General features: G+C 59.1%; 1 protein-coding gene across 1 annotated transcript; it reads left to right on the top strand.

Moving 5' to 3' along the window:
- The first annotated feature begins 1,489 nt into the window (after positions 1-1,489).
- LOC135979719 (kinesin-like protein KIF21B) lies at positions 1,490-19,668 on the top strand. The gene is made up of 17 exons (XM_065579957.1): positions 1,490-1,996; positions 2,621-2,851; positions 3,447-3,612; positions 4,074-4,135; positions 4,579-4,636; positions 5,334-5,539; positions 6,082-6,156; positions 6,919-7,032; positions 8,883-8,921; position 9,366; positions 11,007-11,142; positions 11,632-11,812; positions 13,245-13,409; positions 15,027-15,144; positions 16,210-16,380; positions 17,901-18,100; positions 19,472-19,668. The coding sequence occupies exons 3-17, from the start codon at positions 3,547-3,549 to the stop codon at positions 19,524-19,526; spliced, it is 1,647 nt and encodes a 548-aa protein (XP_065436029.1). The 5' UTR covers positions 1,490-1,996; positions 2,621-2,851; positions 3,447-3,546; the 3' UTR covers positions 19,527-19,668.
- Positions 19,669-20,000: the final 332 nt, after the last annotated feature.

Raw genomic sequence — 20,000 nt, forward strand, 5'->3', positions numbered from 1 at the left:
TGAGCACGCACGGGGCTGGTGCGATAGGCAGCCGTAGGCCCGTGGGCGCCAGGCTAACAGACATGGCTGTGGCTTGGCTTGGACCAGCAGAGGCCAAGAATCAGCCCTCTTCCGCTGCATGGTCTGCAAGGTCGGGGCCAGGATTTAGGAAGCCCCTTATATGTTGGTCCACCAGGGTCTCCATCGGTGCTGGATGGTTTATTTGTGGAAGGGACGGCTGCGGAGAGCATGATGTCCACCACCAGCTGCTAGGCCCAACAGCCCTGATGGGAGTTCTGCACATGCTGGAGTCAGTGGAAGCCCTGTCCGTACCATGGGACAAATGTACCCATGATGTATCCAGTGCTGCGGGCAAGGCGTGATCTAGCCACGCTCAATCCTGTCTGTGTGCACAGAAAAACCCATGTCAGCACCAGGCTCCAGCCTGGGTCACCGCCAGGCTCCAAACATGCTTAGAACATGGGCTTTCTCCATTCCCTGCGTATACGGCAACACAACCTCCTGTGAGAAACTGCCTCGACCCAGCCCAGTTCCACAGTGGCGTTCCTGTAGCCTAGACCGAAGCCAAGCCCAGGGGGCAGCCCGGTATTCAGAGCCAACTCCAGGTGTAGCCGTGGGAGAGGGTTGAAGATGCTGTTTGCTTTTGTAGGAAATCTCAAATCCTTTTAGTTTTTCTTTTGAAATTTCCCAGGGGGAAGAAAAAATCAGTTTCTCCCCCCCGCCCCACCCCCTGAGAAACTGGAATTTTTGTGGTTTTTGAAAATCAGTTTTGATGGTTTAAGGCAAAAAAATTGGGGGTCTTGGGAAAGAGTTTCCCTTTTCTGAAACCGCGAACTTGTGCTGAAAGCTGTTGTCAAACATTGAGTCTCTTTTCTGATGTCAGATTTTTGTAAAGGGAGGGTGGGATTTTGACCAAAAAGGAAATTTTTGTTTAATCAAATATTTCCACAGAGAAACAATAGCCTAATAATGAGGCCTTTCTCCCTGGCACCTGTCGGGTGTCTGTGCTGCAAGGCAAACCCCACAGCACAAGTCTCAGAGCCTGGATCCATTGCCTTGGCTCGCAGGGCTACGGGGCTAAAACGAAGAGTGTAGACATTCACACAAGGGCTGGAGCCTGGGCTCTGGAGGGTCTTGGAGCCCATGAGCGGGAATGTCTAACACTGCTACTTTTAGCCCCGTAGTGCAAGCCCGAATCCTTTGGCCAGAGGCTCGCTGCTGTGGGTTTTTCTTTGCTGTGGACGCACCGTTAATGACATGGGGGGTCTGACCCAGGTTCATCACAGTGTAGCTCTCTGCTCCTCTCCTAGCAGCTGGAGGTTGTAAACAGGTTTTTAGTATATGTCTACGCTTAATCTGCTACAGCTGCAAGGCTTTAGATGTAGATGCTCCCCGTCGGAGTAGGTAATCCACCTCCCAAGGAAGTGGCTGTTTAGTTCGGTCGGCAGAGCTACACTCTCTGGGATGGGGGGGGGGGGGGCAGGATTTTCACACCCTGGAGAGACATAGCTATGCTGGTATAAGTTCCCAGTGTAAACCTGCCCTTGGTCTGCTCTGGTCACCTGGCTAGCGAGCAGCTCCTGCCGTCCAGGCGGTAGAAGCTCCTCTTCTTTAAATCCGCAGGTGTGTGGTTCAGTCCCCATAGATGGCCCAATCAGGGGCCTGGTTCCAGGCACACGTCCAGTGCGAGTGCTCATGCACAGTATTGGCATGCAAGTCGTCTTCCCCGCCGCCTGCTCACAGAGCACCTGCGTCCCTGCCGGCGTCAGCCAGTCAAGGAAACCGCCCCCGATTCCGTGGCGCTGGTGTCTCTGCTGGCCCTCTGCTTTCTGCCCTTCACCGCCCTCAGCGCCCTTCTAATTCCCCTCCCTCGGGGGTCTCTCTTGCACCGTAGAAGGAGCTGGACTCCACCGACACCTCCGTGGTGATCAGCTCCTGCTCCTTGGCCGAGGCGCGCCTCCTGCTGGACAACTTCCTCAAGGCATCCATCGATAAGGTCAGGCAAAGGGCCTTCAAGTGGGGGTGCAGCTCTGTGGGGTGGGTCGCAGAACATGGGATCCCAGGAGGCCCCCTGTTAGTGTGGGATCACAATTGCTGCAGGTCAGGTTTGGAGCCAGGGCTATTTGGCTGCGCCTGGGGCATCCTTTGTGCGTGGGTGAGGGAGACTGAGAGGCCTGCCTGGCCTGTGTGCTGCTGGACCCAGAGAGGGGAATGGGTTTGTGACGTTATTGATATCCTCTGGGACCATATAGATCATTGTTGCAACCAAGGTCCTGTAGTGGCACCCAGATCTTGTATAAAGGGGGTCAAATGGGGTGTCTAAGACAAGGTTATGGTTTACTGGTTATAATTATGCTGTCTATATGTGTGTATCAATTTTGTAGTTGAAGTTATGAATATTGGCTCTATACTGTCTGTATTTCAAACTTCTGCTATGCTGCTGGGTGACATCCCAGACAAAATGGTGTTAGCTCTGCCTAGCCTGCTTGATGGCCCATTAAGGACCATCAGCTATACAATGGACCCATTGAGAGAAGGCAGATACACCTTGTAACTCAGCATAGTATGCAGGGACTGGCCCATGTGACTCCAGACTCCATTTTGCTGTAATTTTCCACAGTAAGAACAAAGGTGTTCTTACACCTGGAAAAGACTATATAAGGCGGATGCCTCATCTCCATCTGGTCTTCAATCCTGCTTCTTACCTCTGGAGGAACTTTGCTACAAGCTGAAGCTTTGAACAAAGGACTGAGGACCCATCCCAGCGGGGGATGTATTCCAGAGACTTGATTTGAACCTGCAGTTTATTCTATTGCTGCTGCAAGCCTGAACCAAGAACTTTGCCATTACTGTATGTAATTGATTCCATTTAACCAATTCTAACTCTCCTCTCTATCTTTTTCCTTTTATGAATAAACCTTTAGATTTTAGATTCTACAGGATTGGCAATAGCGTGATTTGTGGGTAAGATCTGATTTGTATATTGACCTGGGTCTGGGGCTTGGTCCTTTGGGATCAGGAGAACCTTTTTTCTTTTACTGGGGTATTGGTTTTCATAACCATTTGTCCCCATAACGAGTGGCACTGGTGGTAATACTGGGAAACTGGAGTGTCTAAGGAGACCGCTTGTGAGACTTGCGGTTAGCCAGTGGGGTGAGACCAAAGTCCTCCTAGTCTGGCTGGTTTGGTTTGCCTTAGAGGTGGAAAAAACCCCAGCCTTGGGCTGTAACTGCCCTATTTGAGCAATTTATCCTGAGTTGGCACTCTCAGTTGGGTTCCGCCAGAACCGCATTGTCACGGGTACAAGCAGCAGCTGAGTGAGGCTGGTGTGGAACCTGCATCTGTGGCCAGGGACAGGGACTGAAGTCAGGAGCTGATTCCCCGTCCCACCCACTGGCCCGTCCTGTGTGCTGGACGGAAGGTAACCTCCTGCTCCCGCCAAACAGGGGCTGCAGGTGGCTCAGAAAGAAGCCCAGATTCGCCTGCTGGAAGGGCGTCTGAGACAAACGGATGTGACCGGCTCCTCCCAGAACCATGTGATCCTGGATGCCCTGCGGGAGAAAGCGGAGTCCCACCCCGAGCTGCAGGCGCTCATCCACAACGTGCAGCAAGGTGGGTGCTGGGCTTTTCCCTCCTGGGGACCCCCGTGAGTACTGGGCATTGGCTGGCAAAGCAGCCGGCAGCGCTGATGTGGGGCCTGGGGCTGGCAGCAGCTGGGAAGGCTTGGGGTGTTTCCCTGCCCCTACAGATGGCACGTCTGCCCATTGGGACAGATGGAGCCCACCCCAGGGCTCTTGGCATTGCTCTGACCCTGTGGGCAGGAGTGATCGGCCCGCTTCATCCAGACGTATCAGCCCACATGGTCACAGCCTGTCCAGCCGTGAGGATGCACTGATGGCGCTTTGGTGGCAAAGAGTTAATGATAGCAGTGGTCTGGGGGGGTCCCAAGGACGTAAAGGGCCACACGCTGATTGGCGACCACCTGCTGGCTGGCTCTGATCGGACCAGCCCAGTGCGGTGCCCTCCCACCCTCTGTCGCGTTGACGCACCCTTGTCGGCCGTTCCTTGTGCAGAGAACGTCCTACGCCAGCACGGACGAGGAGATCTCGGAGTTCAGCCTGGCCTCGGAGGGGAGGTAAGCGCACCAGGGAGCGTGCAGTGTCCCAGCCTCGTGCACCCCTGAGCGGCGGGATCTATGGAGGGAGGGGGGCGCATCTCTGTGGCACTCATTGGCAAGGTAGACCCGTTAGAGCTTGGCAGCTAAATTCCCCAGGTTCTGTCTGCACCGAGCATGCTCCAGCCCCTCGGAGCTCCTACGTGTGACCCGACGTGCAGGGGCTGTACAGAACTGTCCCAGTAATGGTTCCTCTTGAGGGCCAGGGGCAAGACGGAGCTGGGAGGGAAGAAGGCCCCGAAAGGGACCGGGGGATGGGCTGTATCTCGGGGAATGGGAGGAGGAACCGTAGCCGGGCTGGTGATAGGGTGTTATGGGGTGGGGGTGATGGGCAGTGGTTTCTTCCTTTAGCTTTAAGTTAAGCCTTAAAGGGGATCGGCCATTTAACCCTTTGTTTCCTACAGCTTCTCCCAGTCTTTCACCATGAAGGGCTCGGCCAGCCAGGACGACTTCAAGTTCAAGGTCAGTTCACAGCCACAGACAGGGCCATTTAACGTCCAGATGTGGGGTCTTTGGTCCATTGTACCCCCTCTCCCTTTGTGCTCACGGCTGGGCGGTGGCCCTTGGCGGGAGTCTTCTCCATGGGCGGAATGTCTTGGGTCTGGAACTGAAATAGCCCGGGGTCTGGTCTCCTGGTGACAGCCGTGCCTGGCGTGTTACTTTGGCCCTATAAATGGCTCCTTGAGTCGTAGAGCCCACTTTAAACCCACAAATGCCACATCATTGAGCTGTACTGGGCTTCCCTGAATCCAGGCAAGGTGCCCTGGTGCTGTCTAGCCCTCCTCTGGGAGCAAATAAAACCCATGTGACACCCTGGTGCTGTGCGCCCTTCCCAGAGGCTAATTGACTGGACCAGCCCCTCCATGTGCCGAATCCTCCTGGGAGAGCTGCTCCGGCACTCTGGGCCATACACGTTTCAGCCTTGCACAGGGGGTACTTCCTGTTGCCCTCATTAATGAGCTCATGAAACGTTAATGCTGGCAACCGGGGCCCAACTGAAAGGTTTCTCTAGATCTGCCACTGCTGGGTGCTTGGCCCCAGAGGCTTCTTGGAACTGAATGGCCAAGGGGCGCCAGCGTCTCAGACTCGCTCCACGTGCTACCCTCGGGGCAGTGAACTCCTCGCCTCTCAGCCCACCCCTCCCTGTGCCACGCCATAGGGGGAACCCAAGCTGTCAGGCCAGATGAAGGCTGTGTCGGCCGAGTGCCTGGGACCCACGTTGGACATCTCCACCAAGAACATCACTAAGTCCTTGGTATCCTTCATGGAGATCAAGGAAGACGGGATCGGCTTTTCCATCCGGGATTCCTACTACAAGGATAAGGTCTCCCGCACCATCAGCCTGCCCACCCGCGGCAGCACCTTGTAAGCCCTGGCAAGCATGGTCCCCACGTGCTTACAGGCCCTTGGGGGAAGAGGTGGGCTGGGCCATCGTATTCTGCCCTTGGAGCCTTGAGTCTGGACTCCTCTCGATCAAGCCAGCCTGTCCCAGCATGCAGTGGTGGGGCCAGCTTGCTCTGCCATCTTGGATTGCCAATGTCCACAAACTGCCCGTTGGGGGGACGGGGGAAGGCGGGCACAAACCGGGTTCTGCTGTCGGACAGAGTTGGGCGTCCAGTCTCCACAGCCCTCTTATCGAAGGCACGGAGCTGCCTTCTCCAGCAGCAGTCTCGGTGATGAAGCCAACAGGACCTGTGCTCACAGCGCAAACCCTTAGCCGGGGCCGCTGGCCTGGCCTTGGGCCCTGCCGGGGCCTGATCCAGCCCGCTGGACCCCTGGCTCGGGAGGTGGATCTGTGCGCTGCCCCAGGGCTCTCGGCTCGCTTGCTCTGGAGTAGGCCTGTTCAGTGCTGAAGGGCCCTGGCCCCAAGGAGGGGCGATTGCTGATCTGGTCTTGATCTGTTCCAGCCCTAGGCAGTCCCGTGGCTCTGACACCTTGCCTCTGACCCGGAGGAAATCCTATGACCGGGGGCAGCCTGCCAGGTGAGTGGGGAGAGGCTGGAGAGCACATGGGCCTAGCTCCCCATCGGGGACCGGCCTGTGCACTCGGCTTTGCCCAGGCACGACGCTGGGTGCTGGATCCAGCTGTGCCATAGAATCATAGAATATCAGGGTTGGAAAGGACCTCAGGAGGTCGTCTAGTCCAACCCCCTGCTCAAAGCAGCACCAATCCCCAACTAAAGCATCCCACCAGGGCTTTGTCAAGCCGGACCTTAAAAACCCCTAAGGAAGGAGATTCCACCACCTCCCTAGGGAACCCATTCCAGTGCTTCACCACCCTCCTAGTGAAATCGTTTTTCCTAATATCCAACCTAGACCTCCCTCACTGCAACTTGAGACCATTACTCCTCATTCTGTCATTTGCCAAGCTCCATTCTCTTTGGAACCCCCCTTCAGGTAGTTGAAGGCTGCTATCAAATCCCCCCATACTCTTCTCTTCTGCAGACTAAACAAACCCAGTTCCCTTAGCCTCTCCTCATAAGTCATGTACCCCAGCTCCCTAATCATTTTTGTTGCCCTCTGCTGGACTCTCTCCAATATGTCCACATTCTTTCTGTAGCGGGGGGCCCAAAACTGGATGCAATACTCCAGATGTGACTCACCAGTGCCGAATAGAGGGGAATAATCACTTCACCATGGGCTGGCACTGCAGGCCTCCCTGTGCTGAGTGGAGGTGCGGGGCAGGGGGTAGATCCCCGGACCAAGCTTGTGATCATGGGTCTCTTTCTGAACACCCCGGCTCAGGACTTCGGACGTTGGCTTCACGTCTCCCTCATCCCCTCCCACCAGGCCGCGCAATGACCGCAACGTCTTCTCCCGCCTCACCAGCAACCAGAACCAGGGCTCCGCGCTGGACAAGTAAGAGCCTCGTGGGGCAAGGAGCGGGTAGGGGGGTGAAGCTCCAGGGAGCCCAGCCCCAAGAGCAGTGAATGGCAGACGGTGACTCCCATGGCTGTCCCCAGGTACCGTCCCCGCTCTGCCTCGGGCCCGGCAGTCCCAGCTTGAGTCAGCCCCAGGCTCCTGCCGGGCTCGTGAAGCGACCAGGGTGAAGGCAGAGAGCTGCGATACCGGTGCAGTAGAACTTCACATGGGGCAGCATCTCCCTGGGCAGGGGCCCTATGCCAGACCTGTCTATAACCCCATTGATATGGAGGGGGGGTCTTTGGTCCCCCTCTACTGGCTGGACCTTGTCTCAGGGCTGCCCCTGAGCTGCCAAGCCTGGGCCTTTAGCTCAGGCAGAAGCAGCTGCTGTTGAGAGCCTGGGGTGGCAGATGCCCTCCCTGTAGATGATCCAGCTGGAGGCTCGTCGTAACATTGCACTGCTAGAGCCCTCAGAACAGGCCTGAAGCGGTGCCCTGGCCTTTAGCGTTGTGTGCGCACACGTGGCAGTGCCCGATCCCCCGCTGGGCCCGTGGGGATCCCCTGGGGGGCTGGGGCTGCCACAAGCCCCACTAGTGGCCCTGGGCTCTTTAGCTCCTGCTGGTAGCTCTGGAGGGCCCTGGTTCAGGCCCCAGTGTGTTGGCCAAGATGGCGGCTGTCACACTGGCTGCTGGCAGAGGAGAATTTCACCCGCAGGGACACTGCTGGGTGGGTTTGGCTGCAGTTATAAAGCTGGTGAGGTGGGTCCAGGGGGCTGCTAGCTGAGGACACTAAGCCGCCATCCCGTCCCCAGCGAAGCATGGGGCTCGTCGGCGCTGGGCTTGGCAGGGGTCCCCAGGCGGTGGGGAAGCCATTTCCCAGTCAGCCCTACCCCGGTTCTGTGTGGCACTGGCTGTGCCATCGCACCTGCCCCTTCTGGGCCCTGCTCCCTCTCCCACTGTGCTCTGTGGGGAGATGCCGGCTGCTCACAGGTCCCGGTCCCCCTCAGGAGGTGACATGGCTGCTCTGGGTGGGGTGAGCTTTCTGCCAGGGGCCCGTAGGTGCTCCGATTGCTCCTGGTGCCAGGGGCTGTGACCCTTCGGAGGTGGGGTGGGGGTGCTCTCCAGTGGCAGCCTTTGGTTTCTACGGAGGAACGAGCCCACCTTAGGACTGCCTTTGACCGTCACGGGCCAGCCCCTGCACGGGTGCAAATTGGCCTAGCTGCCGTGGGGGCAGCAGAGCGGCTTTGATTTACAGCTCCCGAGGACCTGGCCCTATGGGAGCTGGTAGCAACCACCTCCCATCTGCCTCCCTGCAGAATCCCAGTTTGGTGGCGATGTTCTAACCTGGGGGAGCCCATGGCGCTGCCTGCAGCTCAGGACCAGCCCCTGGTCCCCATCCTGCCTGCTATCAGACCACACGATAGCGCAGAGCCGGACCGTGTCAGAACGCTCCAGCTGTACCCCAAAACCCGGAGTGCGGAACCTGAGGGGCTAGGTTGGATGGCTGGTGGCAGTGATGAGACAGGGGGGACCATGGGAAGATTAAATGAAGACTGGATGCAGGAATCCCCGGGCGAGGCCTCGGGCGTGCACTGTACTGGTCAGACTGGGTGATTGTAACAGTCCCTTCTGGCTGAATGACTCCAGTCCAGCCTGAAAGATCTTGTGTCCGAGCCACGTGTCCCTTCCTGCTCCTCTGCCCCTTTCCTCTCTGGTTTTCTGTGTCCGCTCCTCCCTCTCTACCCCGCTAGCTTGGATGCAATAACAACACTCCACTCTCTGACTCCGCTGCTGCCTCTCTCATCCGGGATTTTTTCTCCCGTAATCCTGCTAATTTTCTGTCCCTAGGTCTGACGACAGCGATTCCTCTGTCTCGGAGGTGCTGAGGTACATACAACTTTCTATTGATTAGAACTCTCCTGCTTCTCGCATTTCCCTCCCCCTGCCCTGCATGCTGAATCCGTGCTGGCCAAACTCTGGGCCTTGCTTCTTTGCTAAATCTATTGGGACTCTGTCCTGGTGCTGCTCTTGCTCGCTGTGTGTCCCTCTTTCCTTCTCTCTGCTTCCCCGCATGGCCCTTGCATGCCATGTCCGGCTGTGGAAGTCCCTTTCTGCCTCTGGTCTCCAGTGCCTTAAGGTCTGAGCCATCGTCTTGAAATGCAGTGCTGGTGGTTTAAGCGGATAGCGTACGGTGCTTTCACTGAATGGGGACAGCTGCATGCTCTATTCTGCCTCGAGGGCGGGGCGGGTAGTGATGATATCTTGTGCTGTGTCTGGCCTAGCTGCAAGAGGCAGGGCAGGCCAGCTGTTGGAGCGGGTGGATGCTTGGAGGGTCCAGGCTATGATGCTGCTTTTTTGTTGTTGTTGTTGTTGTCTTCTCTCGCACCTTCAGTTCAGACATCTCCAAGCACTTGACAAACGTGGCTTCAGCCTCCCAGCACCCATGGCGAGGCTGGTCAGGATTGTTATCCCTGTCTTGTGCCTCGGTTTCCCCATCTGCAAAGAGTAAACACCTGGGATGCAGCCTCTTAGCACCGAGGATCCTGTGGCTGCTGTTAAGGCCTGTGCAGCCTCCCAGATATATTAGAGCAGCCTTGGGGTTGCTCTAACTCACTGCAACCTCCCAAAGGGCTGCTTGCCAGCTATGCCACAACCCAGAGTTCCCCTAATGGGGTGTGCTAAGGCCCTGGCTCTGCCCCCAGCATGCCTGGGTTTGCAACACGAGCCACATAGAACCAATTACGCTAGCCCAAGGCAGTGTCTGTGCCAGGACAACTCTCCTTCCCCCATTCCCTGCACATCAAAAGGGCCAGGCTGGCAGAGGAGCATCTCCCCACTGGCCTTTGGGTGCCTATTTGAGACACCGTGGGCCTGACTCTGACACCCTGAGCACCATCAGCTGGAGTAGTGGGTGCTCAGCGCCCCTCAAAAAATCCATTCCAACCATGCCACAAATGTGCCGTGTGACCCTGGGCTAGCCCTTTCCCCTCCCTTTGCCTCAGTGTTCCCACCTGTAATCCAACCCTGCTGGGAGGAGGGGAGGTGCTTAGAGATTCTGGCTGGGAAGCTGCTTTGGGGCTATCAACCCTCTCCATGATGGGCTCTTCCACCTGGGCTCTTTCCTCAGGGGTGTCGATTCTCATGTGCTCAGCACTCTAGAACCTCCCTCTGAACTCTGCTCACAGCCCCATTGGCTGTTGCTGGGGCAAAGCCTAGAACTGGTTTGAGACAGGATTGTCTCCTGGCCAGGGAGCCAGGATTCCTGGGTTCTCTCCCTGTTCTCGGGGGATTGAGAACTCCTGGGCTCCGTTCCCAGCTCTGCCATTGATTCGATTGTGATCTGTTAAAAATCCCTTCCCCATCTGCCAAAACAGGGTGAAGCTCATTGCAAAACTGGAGTGGGTCAGATGGAGAGAGGGCGCTTCCCCCCCACTGGCCACAGGGTGGTGCTCTTATGCCCCACATAGCGCGGCTGGAGCAGGGCCCCAGTTTGTTCAAGCCTGGAGGTTCTGGGGGTCGGGTCCGGAGCCAGCCTGTCCCTGCTAGTCTCTGACTCCACAGGGGATGGGGCAGCGTGTGCCATGCAGCACCCTGGACTCTGTTGGCTTTGGGATCTTGCCTGGATGGGGCACAGGGGCCACCCACAGCTCTCACGGCGGGAGGGGGGTAGCTCATCTGTGCCAGCAGCGAGATGGCCAGGGGGTGAAGCCCGTTTCCTTTCCAAGCCCCTGCCCCAAGCCAAGGCAGGGTCTGCACAAGTCCCTGAGCCCGTAGCACCAACAGGGTGTGACCTGCCCCCGGGGGGCCTGTCTGGGGAGCAGGCTGCCCAGCAGCTTCTGTCTGTGGTTTGCTTTGCTCCGGAGCCCCACTAGCAGGCCCTGGCAGCCTGGTGGGGCGGGATCTGGCTTCGTCCTGGGTCACCCAGCCAGCGCCCTCCTGCTGACACCCTTGCTCTCTCTCTCCCACGGAAAGGGCCTCATTAACCCCGTGGGCGGTGCCAGGAGCGCCCGGACGGCCCCGCTGCAGTGCATCTCCGTGGCGGAAGGACACTCCAAGCCCGTTCTCTGCGTGGACGCCACCGACGAGCTGCTCTTCTCCGGATCCAAAGGTGCGCGCCTCAGGGGCGGGCCGGCTGCTGAGCTCTGGGTGTGATCATTGGGGAGTGAGCCTGTTACCCAGGGGAGGGGCTGAGCCACCCCAAACTGCGGGGGCAGGACAGGAGTCTCTTGCTCAGACGGCACCAGCCTGCCTGAAAGCCACAACGGGCCGGTGCAGTTCTGGGTCCCCCCAGCAGAGGGCAGCAATGCTGCAGGAGTCATTAGGCTGAACAGCTGTGTGGTGACATCCCTGAAGCGAGTTGTTGGGGCCTCTGCCCGGTTCCTAGTGGCTGGATGTTCACCTCGCACCTGGCACTAATAGACCCTCCCCCCGTTGGCAGGTCTGGCAGAGGTGCCAGAGGCTGGATGGGCCACAGGGACTGAGCTCCCCTGGGGCACTCGTGGGAGCAGGGGGAGGCGGGGGGGAGGGAGCCATGGGGATCCTTTGCTGAGGACAGGAAGGGTCCCGCAGTGTCATGTGCTCCTGCCTCCTCCCGCAGACCGGAGCTGCAAAATGTGGAACCTGGTGACGGGCCAGGATATCGCCTCGCTAAAGGGCCACCCCAATAATGTGGTGTCCATCAAGTACTGCAGCCACTCAGGGTTGGTCTTCACTGTCTCCACCTCCTACATCAAGGTGTGGGATATCCGGGATTCGGCCAAGTGCATCCGCACCCTCACGTAAGTACCTGACGCACCGAGGCTGCCCTGTGGGCCTGGCCAAGCTCGACGCGCTGCCCTGCCAGCGTTCTGCACTCAGGGTAGCATTGCAAAGGCCAAGTGGCCGGGCTGGTCTGCAGGGCTGAGTCTAGGAATGCTGCAATGCTGGTCGTTCTGGCCTGGCCTGGCTCGTGGAGGCTCTGTGGCTTGGTGCTCTGCTCTCAGGGAAGTTGCTCCTCTCGTCTGTTTCGGGGGGCACCGTGCACCCTACAGTTGCTTTGATCAGGGACGGGTAATGACCCATCTGCAGCTGCCAGGGCCGTTTCCAGACCCCAGCGAAACAGCCCCTCTCTCTGGTGCCCAGCCACAGACTGAGACTTCTCTTTTAGGCTTCCCCAATCTGACTGGCGGGAACAGGAGCGGCGCCAGGGTTTTTGGCGCCCTAGACGGGAGTCCTTCTGTGCTCCCGGTCGTCGTCGGCAATTCAGCGGTGGGGGGGTCCTTCCACGCTCCCGGTCGTCGTCGGCAATTCAGCGGTGGGGGGGTCCTTCTGTGCTCCCGGTCGTCGTTGGCAATTCAGCGGTGGGGGGGTCCTTCCGTGCTCCCGGTCGTCGTCGGCAATTCAGTGGTGGGGGGGTCCTTCCGTGCTCCCGGTCGTCGTCGGCAATTCAGCGGTGGGGGGGTCCTTCCGTGCTCCCGGTCGGCGGCGGCAATTCAGCGGTGGGGGGGTCCTTCCGTGCTCCCGGTCGGCGGCGGCAATTCAGCGGTGGGGGGGTCCTTCCGTGCTCCCGGTCGGCGGCGGCAATTCAGCGGTGGGGGGGTCCTTCCGTGCTCCCGGTCGTCGTCGGCAATTCAGCGGTGGGGGGGTCCTTCTGTGCTCCCGGTCTTCGGGTCACTTCAGCGGCGGGTCCTGGAGCAAGTGAAGGACCCACTGCAGAATTGCCGCCGAACACCCGGAGCGCGGAAGGACCCCCCACCGCCGAATTGCCGCCCCTCCCCCCCCCCAATCCTGGTGCGGTCGCCTAAATGGAAGCGCCAGCCCTGGGCGGGAACATGCCTGGGCTGCCTGTCAACATCAACTCCAGGCCAGGGGTGGGGTTTGTGTCGCTCCGCCCCGGGCGTGGAGCTGGCATGCCTGCTGGTACGGGTCTGGCTGGCTGCGCGGCAAGGCACCTCCCTTGGGTGCCGCAAGCTGCTGCCTGGGTCACCCTTGCTGTGCCGTTGCTCCCGGCTTGAGGGGACGTGGGACTGAGCCGGGGGGTCTCATCCTGGCACCACTGGCACTGCATATGGCCAGGAAGTGGCGTTGCTTCCCCCTATAGATGGCTGGGGACAGACGCCTTCTAATCAGTCCACAACGGGCTAGATCTTCCATTCCACATTGTGTAAATTGCCCCCTCCCTCCCCCGAGGGTCTCTGCCTTGAGGCTCACCTGTTTGTCTCTTTGGCTTAGCTCTTCAGGTCAGGTGATCTCTGGGGACGCCTCTGCTGGGACCACCACCCGCACCATCGCCAACGTGCAGGGCGAGCACCAGATCAACCAGATCGCACTCAACCCCACCGGCACCATGCTCTACGCTGCCGCCGGGAACTCTGTCCGCATCTGGGAGCTCAACAGGTCCGGGCGGGGCTAACTCGGGCCCCCAGGCAGGGGCAGCTCTTGTGGGGAGGCAGACGGGTGCTGCGTAGGCAGAGGGAGCAGTCGTTCTGGGCTGAGCGGGGGCCCGCTCCCTCCCGGCTGGAAGCTGTGTTATTGAGGCAGGGGCGGATTTGGACTGGCACCGGGGGAAGCTGCAGTGGCACAAACCCCAGCGTGGAGCAGCTTAGCTTGTTTGTCTTGGGCTTTGCACTACATCAGAATGATCTGGACAAATTGGAGAAATGGGCTGAGGTAAACAGGATGAAGTTTAACAAAGACAAATGCAAAGTGCTCCACTTAGGAAGGAAAAATCAGTTTCACACATACAGAATGGGAAGAGACTGTCTAGGAAGGAGTACGGCAGAAAGGGATCTAGGGGTTATAGTGGACCACAAGCTAAATATGAGTCAACAGTGTGATGCTGTTGCAAAAAAAGCAAACATGATTCTGGGATGTATTAACAGGTGTGTTGTGAGCAAGACACGAGAAGTCATTCTTCCGCTCTACTCTGCTCTGGTTAGGCCTCAGCTGGAGTATTGTGTCCAGTTCTGGGCGCCGCATTTTAAAAAAGATGTGGAGAAATTGGAAAGGGTCCAGAGAAGAGCAACAAGAATGATTAAAGGTCTTGAGAACATGACCTATGAAGGAAGGCTGAAAGAATTGGGATTGTTTAGTTTGGAAAAGAGAAGACTGAGAGGGGACATGATAGCAGTTTTCAGGTATTTAAAAGGGTGTCATAAGGAGGAGGGAGAAAACTTGTTCACCTTAGCCTCTAAGGATAGAACCAGAAGCAATGGGTTTAAACTGCAGCAAGGGAGGTCTAGGTTGGACATTAGGAAAAAGTTCCTAACTGTCAGGGTGGTTAAACACTGGAATAAATTGCCTAGGGAGGTTGTGGAATCTCCATCTCTGGAGATATTTAAGAGTAGGTTAGATAAATGTCTATCAGGGATGGTCTAGACAGTATTTGGTCCTGCCATGCGGGCAGGGGACTGGACTCGATGACCTCTCGAGGTCCCTTCCAGTCCTAGAATCTATGAATCAGCCCCAGCAGCTGCTGATCACGCCCAAGGGTGGCTGAAAGTAGGACCCAGTGCTCCTCTCCCAGCTGCAGCCCTTAGGGCAGGGGTGGGGAACCTTTTCTCTGTCACTGGCCATTGACCCACAGGAAAAATCAATCACGGGCCACTTACCTGCCAGGAGGGCGTGGAGGCTTGGGGCTTCCCCTTCAGCGGGTGGTGGGAGAGGGCGCCACGGGCCAGATGAAATTAACTAACGGGCTGGATCCAGCCTGTGGGCCGTAGCTTTCCCCGCCCCTGACACCGCACCTGACACCCCCTGACACCGCATCTGAGCCCAGCTCCCTGCCCCTAGCCCAAGGCCACAGTCACGGCCCATGGTGCTGAGGGATGTGGTATCCCTGAGATTGCTCCGTGCTCTGCACCCCGGAGCCCGAGGTCCCCACTTCTGCTTGGGATGGTGGAGAGGGGCCTGGGGCTGGGAGGGTCCCTGCTGGGAGCCTTGGAGACTGGGCCAGCGAAGGGCCTGCAGGAACGAGCGCCTCCTGCTGAGCGCACCCCGGGCTCCTGCTTGTAGGTTGCAGCCTATCGGGAAGCTGACCGGCCACATCGGGCCTGTGATGTGTCTCACTGTGAACCAGACTGCGAGCAACCATGACCTGGTCGTCACCGGCTCCAAGGATCACTACGTCAAGGTACCCTGGGACCCTCCCTCCCTCCCGCTCACAGGCAGCACAAGGGGCCTTTGAGCCCAGGAACCGCTGCTTGTGCCAGTCCTCCCCACCCCCATGCATAGCCGCTCTCCCGTAGGTGCCAGCTACAGCGGCTCGCTGCCCACCAAAGGCCTGGCGAGGAGGGGACATACTGGGTGGTGGTGTCCAGAGCGCCCAGCATCGGCCTAACTCCGCTCCCATGGGGGGCGGGAAGGAGCCGTTCTGTTGATCTCAGCGGGCGCAAAGGGAGGCCAGTACTGAGCATATTTGTAAATGCCACCAGGGTCTGAGAAATGCTATGAGCCCCCCAGCGCTCGTGGCCTGAAGGACCTGGTGGCTTTGCAGCTGGCCAGCGTTCCTGTCCCCACACCTGCCAGGTGTGTCTGTGGGTCACGGCGAGCAGGGTCTGTGCACTGCCCCTAAGAGCGTCCTGGAACCCAGATCTGGGAAATGATGGAGGAGCTGCCATGTCTCAAAGTGCTGGGCAGCTTGGCAGCCGTGGAGACCAGAATTCCAGGTGCCCGGCCCAGGCCTCCCCTCCGCACCCCCCGCTTGCTCCTGACGCCTCACGCGTGGAAAGTGGAACCCACCTCCTCCTGCCCTCTGTGGCCTCTGCTGAACCTGCTGCCAAGGAGGCTATTTTGTCTTTGCAACGTGGCCCCTGCCCGCCGGACGCTGAGCTGCGTCCGCACGTTGGCCACTAAACCATTGGAGGAGGTGGAGATTTCCAGTCCCAGCTGAGCTGGGCGAGGTTCGAACCTGTGACCTGTATCTCAGCCCTAGTGCTGAGCCATCGTGTCCCCACATGGCCTCTGCCCAAGGATCCCAGCGTGGCGTAAGCAGGCAGAACCCTGCCGCTGCCAATCCATCCCTGTCTCATTTCACTGGGCCGTGGCTCAGCATCCCAGTAGTAGCTGTGTGGTCGGACGCTCTCGCCATCCCCCTGCCTTGCTGAAAGGGCTGTTGCTGGCCTAATGACCTGAGAGCGACTGGTCTCCTTTGCCACCGGGGTTCACAGCAGCTGCCCTCCGGGCTGTTGCCTTGCAGATGTTTGAGATTGCAGACAGCGTGGTGGGGAACGTCGGCCCCACCCATAACTTCGAGCCCCCGCACTACGACGGCATCGAGTGTCTGGTCATCCAGGGCGACGTGCTCTTCAGCGGCTCCGGGGACAACGGGATCAAGAAGTGGGACCTGGAGCAGCAGGAGCTCCTCCAGGTACGGAGGGGGACGAGCAGGAAGGCCCTGCTGCTGGGCGGGGGGCAGAGAGATGGGCTAGACCCGCAGCGTGCCGTTTCGAGGGCCAGTGCCAGGGTCTGGAGAGAGGACTTAGAACCTGCTGGAGAGTCGCTGTCCAGTCTGGAGCGTGCTCCCGCCATCCTGGGGGCAGAGGATCAGAGAGCAGACACAAGGACCCCATCCCTACGTTGCACATGGGGCCTCCAGGCAATGGAAGAGCCCCGGGGGTTGCAAACGACAGTGGCTGGCAGGGTGGGTCCCGAAGGCAGTTTACAGCCGTGGGCAATGCACGGTAGCCAGTTCTATAGGGCTGGGCCCCACCTGCTGCGGTTAAAGGGCTCAGTGGCCTATGGGGAAGGGGGACAGGTTGGTCTGGGGGTAGATAGCGCTCGGCGTTGTCCCTATTTCGGACCCCGGTGAGTGTGGCTGTCTGGTCTCCGGGCCCCACAGGCCGCGGTGCCTGGCTCTCCAGGTCAGTGGTGGCGCGCTGCAGTGCGGGGATGGCCTCCGGTGGGTCTGGGATAGAGCAGCAGCCGAAGGGGGCGTGCAGGCCGGTGCTGGGAGGCAGGAGGTCTGGCTCTGCCATGAGACTTGGCTAACATTTCAGAGGCCTCCATTGATTTTTTTTTTTTTTTTTTTTTTTGGTGGTGGTGGGCTGCTCTGTTTTGGAGAACCTACCATGTGCCCGCCCGGGGCTGGGTTGTTCAGAGGAGCTGGGCACTGTGGGAGTCAAGGGGAGCAGTGGGGGCTCCGCCCCTCTGAAAATGGGGTGGTCGGGGTGTCCCCCAAAATGGAGCTGCCCAGAGCTAATCACCATTTGTGGCTGTGTGACCCTCCCCCACAGTCTCTCCCCTATGACATGAGGCTAATGCTCATTTTTCTTCCCACTGGAGCGCTGAGGATTGATGGCAGACAAATAATTAGAGAGATGGGGGGTGTGGGGGAATCTCTTTTATTGGACCAGCTCCTGTGGGTGGAAGGGACAAGCTTTCAAGCCCCACCCTGGAAGAAGAGCTGAGTTTGCAGACTTGTCCCTTCCCCCCCCCTCACCCCCCCACAGAAGTTGTTCCAATCAAAGAGATTCTCTCCCCCATCTTGTGTGTCTCGTATCCGGGTTGCCAGCACGGCTTGGATTGATCGGAGCTTGGAGATCCCCTGGTCAATCCCAATGAGCAATTGTCTCCTGGGGCGGAGCCCTCTTCTCTCCTGCTGAGCTGCTTCTGTAGCTCACCAGAGTCCCCTTGTCTTGAATTCAAATCCTCGGCTGCTGCTTGATGAGAAATCGAGCGGAGCTTAAAAATTCCAGCTCTCAGCCACGGTACAGATGTGGGGGGTTTGTCTCAGCCCATTACAGAGCCAGCTGCAAACCCAGCATCTGGCTCTGGCTGCTGGCCTGACCCTGCCCTGGAGCTCAGGGGGCAGTTTGGGTCTTGATGGCCCCAGCTGGCAGCATGGATCGTGGGCGCTCACTGGCTCTGCCCTGTCTCTGTGCCTGCCAGGAAATCCCCAAGGCGCACAAGGACTGGGTCTGCGCCCTGGCCTTCGTCCCCGGCCGCCCCAGGCTGCTGAGCGCCTGCCGCGGGGGCGTGGTGAAGGTCTGGAACGTGGAGAACTTCACACCCGTTGGGGAGATCAAGGGCCACGACAGCCCCATCAATGCCATCTGCACCAATTCCAAGCACATATTCACTGCTTCCAGGTGAGGGCAGTGGGTAAGGCTAGGCCCCTGCGGCATGGGGGAGGGAGATCTGACCCCCAACTCACCCCAGTGCAGCAGAGCTGCAGGAGCTCTCCAAACCCACTGTTGCTCCCCCCATGTGGCAGGGCCTGGAAAGGCACTGGGAGCGAGGGATGGGAACAGCGCCGGAGCCGGGCTGCAGGCGGTTTGGTGTGGGGCAGCAGTCGGCTGCAGGGCCCCCAACCCCTCCCCATCTAGCCTCTCCTCTCCTCCATCTCTCAGCCATTGTTAGGTCGCCCCACAGTGAGGCTCTTCTGCCCCATCCAGTTATGCCAAGCGCTGGTCCTGCCCTGCCCCGCCATGCTTTTGGGATGCTCTTGCCAGCTCCTTTGATGTGCCGGGACAAGCCAGACCTGGTGCTGCTGGCCCTGCCACCCTCAGCGCAGAGAACAGACTTCCTGCCAACCGGGCACCAGCTCCTCCTCGACGGCGCCTTGTGCATCTCCAGTGAGAGCACCACCGCCCCCTCCTTCCGCTCCCTGGCCCCTGTGCACAGCCCTGGCCCCCAGAGGGGGTCCCCGGGTTCACAATGTCGCTGGCACCGTCTCTGATCTCCTCTTTTCCGACCATGTCCCTTTTCTCCTTTCCTTTCTCTTCCCCCCCCCCCCCTCTGTTTCTCTCTGTGCCGCAGTGACTGCCAGGTAAAGCTATGGACTTACGTGCCTGGGCTCACCCCCTGCCTTCCTCACCGCGTCCTTGCCATAAAGGGGCGTGCCACTAGCCTGCCTTGACCCTCCTCCTGCTCTCTCTGGCTCTCACCCCCTCTCTGGCTCTCTCTCCTTTTCTTTCTCTTCTCTCTCCGCTCTGGTCTCAGCTGCTTCTTAACAGTATGAGATTCTTTTGGATTTTCCCCCCATGTAGAGCTCTTTGCAAGAGGAGACTGTCCTCTTGCCCCCCACCTCCCAGTCCCCCAGGTGATTGGATCCAGCGGCCAGCTCGGGGCTGCATGGGGTTTGCCCATCTGACTACTGCTCCTCCTGGGCCACTGCTGGGGGGATCCCCGCCCCATCCCCACCCCCCACTGCGTCACTGGCCACTGCCAGTGAGGTGCCACTGGCTGAGCCTGCGCTCTGGCAGAATGCCCCGTTACTGGCGCTCTGGGGGATTATCCCGCTGGCGGGCAGCTGGGCGCATCTGCTCCCTCCTTGCGCCGGTGCCCGCCCGCTTGGGGCACAGCGGCCTTGCTCTCCTGGGCTGCAGCGTGATGCATTTGGGGGTGGGGGAGTTGGGGGCAGGGCGTGGCCTGTAGCTGATTGTACTTGCTGTGCTGCCTCTCCCAGCTGGGGCGGGGGCAGCCCCCGGCCTTACTTCCTTTCTCTCTTCCTTCCCCAGCGACCTGACAGTGAAGCTCTGGAGCTGGAGAAGATTGCTGAACGGCCCGACCTAGGCACTGGAAAGGCCGGAGCCAGGGCGACTGTCAGGCTCCCTGGCGGGCCCAGGCCCCAGCCCCTCTCCCTGGCGGTGAAGAGCTGGGAGCGGCCTGGCCTGTGTGTGCTCCAGTTTGCAGGACTCTGGGGTGACGGCGTCTCAGCTGGGGCTTTGTGAACTGCCCGCTTCCACGGCTAGGGGGCGTCGTTCCCGTCCAGCCCCACGCTGGGTTTCCATGATGCACAGGGCTTTCTGCTGACCAGGGCGTGGCCAGGCACTGCTTCGGGACATAGCCTTGTGTGACAATGCGGTTCTGGCGGAACCCAACTGAGAGTGCCAACTCAGGACAAATTGCTCAAATAGGGCAGTTACAGCCCAAGGCTGGGGTTTTTCCACCTCTAAGGCAAACCAAACCAGCCAGACTAAGACTTCGGTCTCACCCCACTGGCTAACCGCAAGTCTCACAAGCAATCTCCTTAGACACTCCAGTTTC

Source organism: Chrysemys picta, unplaced genomic scaffold (assembly GCF_011386835.1).
Source record: "Chrysemys picta bellii isolate R12L10 unplaced genomic scaffold, ASM1138683v2 scaf1162, whole genome shotgun sequence".
Classification (NCBI taxonomy): Eukaryota; Metazoa; Chordata; order Testudines; family Emydidae; genus Chrysemys; species Chrysemys picta.